Here is a 10967-nt window from a genome sequence, read left to right on the forward strand (position 1 = left end):
TTTATTTTCTGTGTCATGGTTTCATGAGTGCTTCTGTTTAAGATAACCACCCCCTTCCAACCAAGAGCCTGAAAAGAAAAAGAAAAGGGGGGCCTGAGGTTGCATTTATTTCCAGTCAATGTGTACAGAAACATGTCAAAATCCAAACACTAAGAAACATTCAACCTCCGCTTCATGTACATAATCAGTACACGACTTCCTAAAATGATTGCTGCATTGGCCTGCACAGTACCGTCGCCGTCGGCATGACAGCAGCCTACTAAAAATACATAACCTGGGTCAAACAGAGGAGGCCGCGGTACCACTGGTGATGCATCTACAGGCGCGCTCGTTTGACCCAGCCTCACAGCCACAGTTCACAGACCGATGTTCACACGTGTTCTTGCGCTGGTCCGTGACCCTTCGGCCTTCAGTTTGACGCGGTTTGAATAAATACACAGGTATTCTGTGGTAGCCGAGAGTCGTGGCAAATACTGTACTGGAAGGCGGAGTCCAGGACAGACTCATGCTCAGTTCGCAGGGGCATGGGGTGGTGCGTCACTTGGTGGAGCGCCGCGTTGGCTCCGATGCCGTTGGGGGAGGTGGGGGTCCTCGGCGGTCCAGATCCTCAATGTAGAACATGGTGAGCTTTCGGCGCTCTTCGGGCACGCACTCAAGGACCAGGTAACGTTTGTCATTCTGTAGGATCTTCTCAATGTCCCTCAAATGCTGGTCTGACTCCTGGATCAGCTTTCGGGATCTAATCCAGAAGGGATCAAGAGGTGGAAAGGGTTGTGTTGGCTATGAGTTTTCCATCACAGTTCTGCTAAGAGTCCTATTCATACATGAGGATAAAAGGACTCCTATTGTGATCTTGTCATCCACTATAAGAACTGGATGCATTTTACAATGGATGCATCCCAAATACAGACCACAAAAAACTAAAAAACAGATGGTAGTCATACTGTGTAAACAAACATTCTCTTACCTGTATGTGATAAACTTTGTCTCTTTCAGGAGAGTTCTAAAATCAGCTTTGGCTGTGATGTACTTGTCCTTTATATAATCCTCAAATTCCCTCTGTCTTTTCTATGAAGAAAGAGAGAAAAAAAAATTCAGCATACAAAATTAGCATACCTTTGAAATAGAGGGGAAAAAAAAAAGGATTGTTCACACTATAGGCATACACCAGGTGCACTCACTCGATCACTACTGGAGAACTTGATGCACCGAGGGTCATCTTTAATGATCTTCTTCACCTCCTTCCATGTTGTGGTGAGAGTGATCTGCCAGAGAAGGAATAAGGACCGATCAGTATCTCAGAGTCTCCACGCTCCCGTTCATCAGTCAGAACTTCAGGGGAAGACACAATTGCAGAAACAGTGGTTGAAGGAGGAGTACTCAAGGCAGAGAAGGGAAACCACACCATGAACACACACACACAGTCAACTAAATGAACGTTCTTCCGACAAGCAGAATAGCCTTGTGATACAAGTGCTGAAGGGTTTGACATTATCCCTCTCACCATGGTCGTCTCATCCAGCAGCTGCCTGAACTGTTCTTTTTTTCTTTTGGTGAGCGCCTCTACATGTTCCTCGAACAACTTCTCCTTCTCGTGACGTTCCAGCAGCGAAGCTGACTCCCAGCGATGGTCCTTCCGCAGGTTGCGCCTTGTGTCTGCCCAGGAGGCATCGGTGGACCTCACCTGTAAGTGTATGAAGGAGTAGATAAAAAGGTCAAAACCTCCTCCCACACTAAAGACTGGGACAGGGAACTAAGTAATATGCAACTTCTAAACCACAAATGGCCCACATTGCACTAAACAGATTCCCAACATGTTCGGCAGCCCACTGACCATATCGGACATGAGGGCTTTGAAGTGCTGGATGGCCTCCTCGCGTTTGTGCTGCTCCCTCTCTCGGTCGATCTCCTTGGTCTGCTCAGAGCGTGCCCTCTGCACCTCACGCTCCCTCTCCCGCAGGCTGGCCTCGATGCGGGCCTGCCGCTCCAGCTCCTTCTCCTTCTCGGTGTCCACGTTCTGTTGCACAGACAGCAGTCATGATGCCAGGGGCGGGGAGGAGGAATCGTGGATCCAAACCACGAATGGTTGGGTGCTTGGGCCATATGTTCTTACTTTAGCCTGCTTCTCCGCATACTGCCTGTAGAGCTCCTCTCTGGCAGCCGAGCTCTCTACCGCTTTGTAGCGTTGGTCCGTCTCCAGCTTGTCCTTCACTTTGCTCCAGCGCTGCTGGATGTCCACGTGGTGGTCGGACAGCAGGTCAAAGAAATCTTGCTTCACCTGAATAGAGAGGGAGAGTGGGGTCAAGAATGCAGCATCAAAGCCTATACTTGTTGAAATCAACCATGCAGTACCGTGGAGAAGTCCTGAAGTGCTACGTTCAGACTGAAGGTCTAGAGAGGGCATGCCAACATCTAGCTTCAACTCCCGGTTAGCGCTCACCTTTTCTCCTTTGTTTTTGGAGTCTTCCTTCTCCTTCTTCCTGAAGGCGGTCATGAACTCTGTGAACAAAGCCTCTCTGTCCTTCATCTTCTCGATGTTCTTAAAGCGAGGGTCCTTTGCATGCTTAGAGGCGAACTCACTGAATGTGGTCCTGGAGAAGAAAATGGGCAAAAATGTGTTAACTTAAACCTGATTGTTGATCACAGGTTCTAGTATTTTCAAAACGACACAAGCCCACACAGAAACAGGCTGAAGAGTTAATGCTACATAAAAAGCTACAGGTAACTAGTAATTACAGTTAAAAGGTTCACCTGTCTGCCAAGCTAAATCAATATAAATATATTCCTTGCTAATCCGAATTAAAATCAGTGATGGTCAAACACTGTTCAATTATTGCACAAACCTCATTTTACTGTTGCCACAAGTATAAAACAGCAGTGCAGCACTAAAGCAACATTTGTTTGTGTTAGTGTAACTTTTGTTCCAGAAAAGGCAGAAATGGCATTAGGAACACACAAGACACAAAGCAAGAAACAAAAACTGCCACCAACCGGATGTTAAGCCTGGTGTCCTCCATCATCTTCTTAAAGTCATCTTTAGCCTGCATGAGCTTGTTTTTCTTCTCCTTCCTCTCCTCTTCGGCACGCGTCTTCACGTATTGGTCAAACACCTGTGTGAACACATGGCAAGTTGCTCGTGAATCTGATATACGTCGGGCTGCTTTAAAGACTTCTGCCGTTTCGATTTCTCCCTTCAACACTAACTGGAAGTGCTGGCCTACCTGCTTCCTCTCTTTGGGATTGAGTAGCAAGTATCGCGGGTCAAACACAATTTTGTGCAGCTCCTTTTCCCATGTGGAAAAGGCTGAAACCTGCCGGGATAGAACAGGATCGTGGCGTTAGTGGCGGCCAGCTTCTTGTTTGTCATACGAGAACCAACTGGCTGCAGAAGAACTACGTCAGGGTCACAACCACTCAGTCTGGTCAGTTACACATATCCATCTGCTTCTGTGCATTTATTGCCTTAAAAGACAGAGAACAAATTGAAATTTAAGGAAAAGCCAGAAAAGCTGGAGGAATGGAATCCAGTTCTGAGTGTGGCGTGTGAAACGACAATCACTAGCAGGTTTTACAGCTAGTGAGAGCATGCCTGGTTGAGCAGATTTTGTCCCAACTTTGCTATGGATTAAAGCACGACTCATTGACCTGGAACTACAATTAGCCTGCTTTGTTGGACAAAAACTCCTCAGGCTACCTCACAGGCAACTTTAATACCTAAAATTTGCAACAGTTTACAAGTTTAATGCTAGATGAGATCAGAAGATGAATACAGGACATTCTGCAGTGCTTAAACACGTCTGAATGTCTACACTATTTCAATGAAAATGACCACAAGAAGTCCTGCAACCAGTGGTAAAACATGACAATGACAAGTGTGACAAAAGAATTTCAGATTCTCAATGCACAAATTACAGCATTCAATGAGCAAAGATAGTGAAAAGCATGAAGGAAATAGTTTAAAAACCATTTCACGTAATAATAAATTTAAATATACACAGTAACATTACTACAGGTATTGGTATATAACTGTTTAAATTTCAGTGTCATCAATATAGTGTGAGAATACCACATAGAAAAACAGTGTTAAAAAACCTGTAGTGGTATTTGCAGAAATAAAAAGGTCAGAATTTACAAGTGCATGCCTAGGTTTTTTTCTCTCTTATACTTAATGTAACAAGAGTGACAGGCTTAATTCAGGCTTAAGGCCTGTCTAGAACAGCGCATCTAACACACATTCACTCAAAATAAGAGAGCCAGACAGGAGAATGAACACTGGCAACAGTAAAAAAAGCAGCAACAGTATACTAGACAGACAGAGAGAGGGGGCACAAGAGGAGAACAAACTGAAGATTGTACCTTGGTGGGCTTCCATTCAGATTTATGTGTGTAACATTACAGAGCTGGTTAGAGTATTGCGTTGAAGTGTTTTACCCCTCTCTCCAGCAGCATGTCCCTGAACTGATTCAGGCGGGCCTCCAGGGGGACCACCGCCCGATCCCGAGCCGCCTTCAGCTCGGCCTCCACGGCCGCCTCTTTCTCGGCATCGGTCTCCTTCACCTCATCCTTCCTGTGAGGAGGGGAAAAGGTGATGTGAAAAGCAGTTGGGTGGAACTTTAACTTTTTTTTTTAGGGGGGGGGAGGGGTTGGGAGTGATGACTTCTTGTAACGATCAATAGAAATATTTTTTTTGAGGGAAGAATCAGAATACGCAATGGCTACATCAGTACCTGACTAACTGGCACCATCTGAAAAAACTACCAGTTCCGGATCAGCCCGTAACAAAGGAAAGGGTGCATGGTCTCCGCCAACACACAAATTAAGCCTAAACTCCCCCCTCCTCTTATTCCTACTTCTGACTATCAAATATTCAGACCAAACGAGAAGAAAATGAGGGCTCAAATCAGGGCGTTTCGATTGTTTCACTGGGGTTTTTCCTAATGCAGGCTAGAGAGAGGTCAAGCAAGGTGGGTTACCTTGGAGGCCCATGTTGGCATCGCCAGAGCTTAGAAGCGTTCCCTGAAAAATAGTCCCCAGTGCAACACGACCACTGTTTGGGGTAAGGGAGAAGCAGGCTTGAAGGGCACTGATGGGAAACAGTGACTGATTTGACTTGGCAAACCTGGATAATATGGAGTCACCACCAATCACAGACCTGACTACAGATTACCAAAGCTAAGACAGATCAGCAATGGGTGCATTCCGGAAAAAGGAAAGGAATAAAACAATGCCCCCGATAATTGCAGAACTCTATTAAATATAGGTATGATTTGGGTTTTGTCCCCCCGTGTTTGTAACGAATGTTTGTTGTTCATGCTCTTAGTCTTTTCAGACAACAGCAGAAGCTAGGTGTTCTGCAGGGTGGAGTGATTGATCCCCTGCCGTCTGTGTTGGGGATGGGGATGGGACTTACTTCCTCTTCTTGGCTTTAGTAGGCTCTTCGTCTTGGGCTTCTTCCATGGCCGCTTCAAGGTCCTCTTTGTTGAAACCCATGACTGAAATTAACACAGTCAATGTAATTTGCATTCATAGGACAACTAAGCTTTAATTTTTTAAATTTTTTTAATACAAACATTGTGTTAGGTTATGGTTTGCACCCGTTTTCTTGACATCATCTGGACCCCTTTTGTGTGGAGGTTCCTGGATTAATTTATCTACATCTGCCCGGCCCACTAACTCATCCGGCCGATCCCACATGGAGAGTCGTGTGGTGGGATTGTAGAAGAACACACGGTCGTCACCAGTCCACACCACGCACCTACAGATTCCAAGCATTCCTCAAGTAAGATGAAAGCACAGATCATTTCCATATACCTAGTAGAGTCAGTGGATGCTATGGATGTTTGAGTCTTACCAAGGAGTCCCAGCTATGGGGTTGGTGGCCACTGGCTTAGCCTTCTGAGCTGCTTTTTCCTCTTCACTCATTTCTTCCACCTTTGGTGCCTGAAACACCAAAAAAATGAAGGCATGCAATCTTATTAACTTTCACAAGCCCAATGTTCTAGCAGCATACACTAAACCATGAGTTCTAAAGCCAGTACAGTATTCTATAGAGCACTGGCCGAGGGGTGTTGGGTTCAAGATTAGCAAATAAAGCTCAAAATACAGGATCTTCACTTACCTCTTTGGCCAGAAGAGAGGTTTCTGGTTTGAGTTCAATATCACCAAGTTCCATAGGCTCACAATCATCAGACAACTGTCCATCTTTAGTCCTGTCTACATCCTTATCTGCATGGTGAAAACAAATGATTCATTTAAGACGTTAGTTTTTAAGAAAGGTAGGAGCACAATGTGATCTATTGTTAAATAATATTAGCTTTTGTGACACTGAAAAAAAATGAGTGCACAAAAAAAAAAAAGAGACAGATACTTGTTAATGTATCTAACGTACCTTTCTCCTTTAGTTCAGCAGGTTTGTCCCAGGTGGATTCCTGAGTACGGGAGTTGTAGTAATAGGTCTTGCCATCCACAGTTTTGTACTCGGACCACTCCGGGAGTGGGAGTGCACCAGCCAGACCAACGGGTGCTGTGCTGATGGCCAGCTGGGGGTGCATCATGGGTACTAAAGGAGGGGCCATGCCTGGTAACATACCTAAGAATCACAAATCATGATTCATGTTACTCCACGTATCAAAGTAATCTGTGCTGCCCTCAGTGCCAAGAGGTGCGTTTTAACAAGTGGGTTCAAAAACCTCAGGAATTCTACAGGTCCAAGAAGCACAATAATAAGGGTAATGCTGCCCCCTTCTGGTCAGTAGGTAAATAAATAAATAAATAAATAAATAAATAAATAAATAAATAAATAAATAAATAAAAATGTGTCAAAGCATGCAGCATTTTAAAAGATATTTTTAAGCCACAAATTCAAGCATATGATTATTGCAATTGCTCAGCAACATCACTTTAGTTCCATCTGAAAGATCAAAAAGGTCTCTGGTGGGAAGAGTCTTCAGTTTTACATACCTGGTAGCGGGATATGCATGCCAGGCAGAGGCACTCTGAACGGGGGCACCATCACAGGCGGGAAGGCAGGAATCGGGGCCGGTGGCTGGGCCACAGCGTGGGGCAGGCCTGGCGGGAGGCTCTGGGGAAGCAGCGGCACCGTCTGCACGGCCGTCACCGTAGCAGTCACAGTCGGCACGCTGACCACAGCAACAGGAGCCACGCCTACGCTCACGCTCACGGGAGGGGTGGACACCACTGGGGGCATCTCATTCACAACAGGAGCTGGAGGGGTGGACATATGGAGCAAGGAAGACGGGCAACATCAGCATTTTAGTTTACTTCTGACCAATGGAAAGGAACAAGAACACTTCACAGTACTTTAGCCTGCACGTTGCATCTCAAAGATCTTAATCTGGAAAATGTCCACACCCCGTCGACCCGCTGCCCAAAGGACTCTCATCACTGTGGTTCTACAAGCAAACAGCACTCACAGGCCATGGGCTGGGGTGGAGCGGGGACCGGGCTAGTGCTGGGTTCTGGACTGGCACTGAGGGCACGTGTAGGGGAAGTGTTCTGCGTGGAGGTGGAAGCAGGCGTCACTGTGGCTACACTGCTTCCTGCAGGAGAGGCGGAGCTGCTGGCCGAAGTAGATGACGCAGGTCCCCCCTGGGCGTTCATCACTGGGCTGAGCTCCGACTGCTGGATGACCTTGACTCCCTCTGGTTTGGTCCACACTGACTCACGGGTTCTGGCATTGTAGTAGTACACCTAGAAAAAACTTAAAGGCTAAGACATGTGTCACATGATGGAACACAGACAATGATAATGCTGACTGAGTGACATTTTCAATTACTTGCTGGATGGAGATTGCAAGTTTACATACACCAGCTCATAATTATCAATGCTGTGCAGTCAAATTTAATCATGAAATGAAAAGTTTTTTCTGAATAATAACTTGAATTGTAATTGTAGATAAAAGACTAAGGAACTTTTGGTGTGTCAATTGCAAACACTTCATACTTTCATTTTGCATGCTACCCATTTCATGGTCACAAACTATGCAAATTTGAGAGACATCAACACCAGCACATCCATTTCCTCTTAAAAGATTTTTTCTTTCCTCTTGATTAAACTATTTCTGTGCCTATTACTGCTCACTGCAGTTGGCTGAATGTTTTCCTTTTACTGGTTCAGTATGTGGGCCAATGTGTATAGGGGTGAACTGGGGTGCATCATACATATATGATATGCAAATAAGGCACATGCTCGTTTCTGTGTGGGTAAATGTCCCTTCCTACAGTACCTGTATGAACGCTTCTAGCAGTTGAACACAAAGTGCCTTTAACAAGTGTCTTGCCTTTCACCACAATGTCAATTTCGGTAGGCAAGCTAATGATTCGGTCCAATTACTCCTCAAACTAGCCTGTAGTCTGGTCTACATTTTTTTGTTTTGTTTGCTGCTAGTATAGTAGGATAGCTAATCAGCAAAAGTGTAAAGTCTGCTAGCACACAGAAGCAAACTTAGTTTATTGGGTTAAATAATTACAACACACTGTCGGGGGATAAAACAAAGTTACACAGAATTTAACGGCATAGTTTATGTCCTTGATTCCAGTGCAAATAAAACTAAGTTGTGTTTAGTACCTTGCCCTCTTGGGTAGTGTTCTCCACCCAGATCTCTTCAGTGGCCAGGCCGCCAGGACCACCTGCTGCTGGGACTGGGGGCATGCCCGGGGGGAAGATCATGCCAGGAGGTGGGGGCATGTTACTGATGGGAGGTGGCATGAAGGGTGGCCTCTGAAGACCCAAAAAAAGAGGAAAATAGAAACTCACAGTAGAAAAATCAAGACATCTGGACCAGCTCTGACAAGGTGATTAACATGTAGCTATCCCACATTATCTATATCCCTTAACCTCAAGCACAAATGTTATAACAACTTTGGAATAATTTGTAATTCTTTCTTTGAACACTGAGGAAGACAGCTTACACTGTAACTTTGTGTACTTCCCACTAAAAGTGGTAAATTGTTTAAATTGGTAATGTGACTTATGGTTAAACAGATCAAAGTTCTGTCAAAGTGAAGGCCTGTTTCAGGAGCTTTGCCAAAGAAACATAAGTACCTGGAGGTGTGGGGGTGCCATTGGCGGGGGCATAGCACCAGGCGGTGGGAGAGGTGGCATGTTAGGATCAAAAGGTGACCGTCCAAAAGGAGGCCTCGGGGGAGGTGGGGGTCCCCTCATTATGCCAAATGGAGGGGGTGGCGGTCGAAGGAGCGGAGGGGGACCTCGCATCACTGTGCTGGGGGGAGGGACGGGGCTACGGAAACGTAAGGCTTGTTGCATCGCCATTCTGAAAAAAAAAAGGCCCTAGTTAGTGGTACACCCGTTTCAGAAGCCCAGGCCAATATTAAGCCCAAGCCCAATATTAACCTGACAATTTCCCCTAAAACCTAAGAGACAGACTTTGAAGCAGGGTTACAATTAGTAAATCTCATAGTTACCGTTCAGTTTTATACACATGCAAAAACAAAATTGCACTGTTGCATCAGGCCCATTTCCCTGTCCTCCTGGCTCTCAGCAATAACTACATTATGTTCACAATACTAATTAAGTTTTACACAGATCAGAGACAGTTATATGATAAGCGTTAAAATGGACACTGAATTTTGCTTTGTTTTTGTTCTTGTACTAGGGAGGGGATTTTAAATGTTCATTATTGTTTTTATTATATGTTTGGTACAAACACAATGATAATTATGATAACACTGACAGCTAGCTAACTTTCGAATATCCGTTTGTAATGTACATGCGACACTTGGAAAAACCTGTGTGAATGCGCCTTTTCCCTACAAACAACATTCAGTAAGATACCGAAACTGTTAGACTTCTCGAACTACCCTAACCTAGCTAACCTATTTAGCCTTGATGGCTGGCTAGCATGATTATTAGCTAAAACTTTACACTCTAATTGTTTTGGGCAAATGCTTTGTGTTTTTAAAAATACTTTAAGGCAGTATGCTAAATAGCTATTTGGTATCTGTATCGGTACACCAAAGAAATAATATTAAAATCGCAATACTATCTATAGCTCTGAAGACTCGTTATCGAACGCGTCGAAAGTTGTTGGCCAGCTGCTTCCATGTTGTTTAGCAATGGCATGGGCATTGTTAGCTAACCAGCCAACTTCATAGAGCAGTATGAAACATCGTAAACAGACCATTGCATAAAGTTATCCATAATCATGTTCTTTTTCTGGGTGTTACAAGGTTTTGTATGTACCCACCTAGCTAGCTTTAGCTAACTCTCAGCCAGTCGCAGCAAAATAATGCAGACACGACTATTCACGAGTGATTTGGCCTGCCGTAGACGGCCGTAGTTCGGCACCGCAACAACCACTTTTATAGCTAGCGGCAAGAACTTATATAGCTAGATAGCTAACCTAGCTATCTACCAAATTAATAATGCTCAAATTAACTTTAAGTTACTGGATCACAGAAAAAAAACCTCAGTCGCTACAAAACAACATACCTAACGTTAGCTTGATCGTGTGCTAGCAAGACATATCTCGCTTGGTAGGTAGCTAGCTGTCTCACTAGCTTGCTCCCTTTACTCTATGGTATATAGTCACGTATTGGTGGCATATTTTAGAAGATAATAATTGGACGATTAATATAAATGTTTACTTGGAAAGTTTAACAACAATATAAGCCTAACCTGTTGTCGCTAGACGCAGTGTTTTCTCCATCTAGGTGCTCCGCCATTACTCCAAAAAACTAAACAGTGAAAATCTAGCTAACTTCCTGTAGGCAAACCCTTTTTTCTCATATCATTGGCTACGCCGACTTTCTCTCCGGGCCATGATTATCCTTTCAAACCACTGATTGGAGTAGTTATCTGTCATTCAGACAATTGACGTTTTCTCAAACTGTTCTTTTGAAAATCAACTGTACGCCAGAATTTGAAATACATTAAAACTACAGGATTTCATTGCATTTAAAAAAGATTTAAGTGTAGAAACGGAACTA

General features: G+C 44.4%; 1 protein-coding gene across 2 annotated transcripts; it reads right to left on the bottom strand.

The window, feature by feature from the left end:
* Positions 1-90: 90 nt before the first annotated feature.
* Positions 91-10750, bottom strand: tcerg1b (transcription elongation regulator 1b (CA150)). Of its 2 annotated transcripts, none has more exons than XM_027023450.3 (20): positions 10657-10750; positions 9064-9292; positions 8587-8739; positions 7434-7710; positions 6961-7224; positions 6389-6589; positions 6119-6225; positions 5852-5940; positions 5595-5755; positions 5411-5492; positions 4432-4567; positions 3222-3311; positions 2992-3110; positions 2441-2591; positions 2114-2278; positions 1835-2017; positions 1505-1684; positions 1182-1265; positions 968-1068; positions 91-739 (listed from the first exon to the last, which is right to left on the bottom strand). In XM_027023450.3, exons 1-20 carry the CDS (start codon positions 10701-10703, stop codon positions 538-540), a joined length of 3021 nt encoding a protein of 1006 aa, XP_026879251.2. In that variant the 5' UTR covers positions 10704-10750; the 3' UTR covers positions 91-537. The 2 variants fall into 2 exon arrangements, with proteins under 2 accessions (XP_026879251.2, XP_026879250.2); XM_027023449.3 differs by having other exon boundaries at positions 5571-5755.
* Positions 10751-10967: the final 217 nt, after the last annotated feature.

This window comes from Electrophorus electricus, chromosome 8 (genome assembly GCF_041902795.1).
Source record: "Electrophorus electricus isolate QZ-2024a chromosome 8, ASM4190279v1, whole genome shotgun sequence".
Taxonomy (NCBI): domain Eukaryota; kingdom Metazoa; phylum Chordata; class Actinopteri; order Gymnotiformes; family Gymnotidae; genus Electrophorus; species Electrophorus electricus.

What these genes read in the sequence shown, in the direction of transcription:
- tcerg1b (XM_027023449.3), bottom strand. Translation starts at nt 10,703, where the DNA reads ATGGCGGAGCACCTAGATGGAGAAAACACTGCGTCTAGCGACAACAG. An exon ending in GACACCAGGCTTAACATCCG is followed by an intron (nt 2,592 to 2,991) that starts GTTGGTGGCAGT and finishes TTTCTTCTCCAG; the next exon opens with GACCACATTCAGTGAGTTCG. An exon ending in ATGCGGAGAAGCAGGCTAAA is followed by an intron (nt 2,018 to 2,113) that starts GTAAGAACATAT and finishes TCTGTGCAACAG; the next exon opens with AACGTGGACACCGAGAAGGA.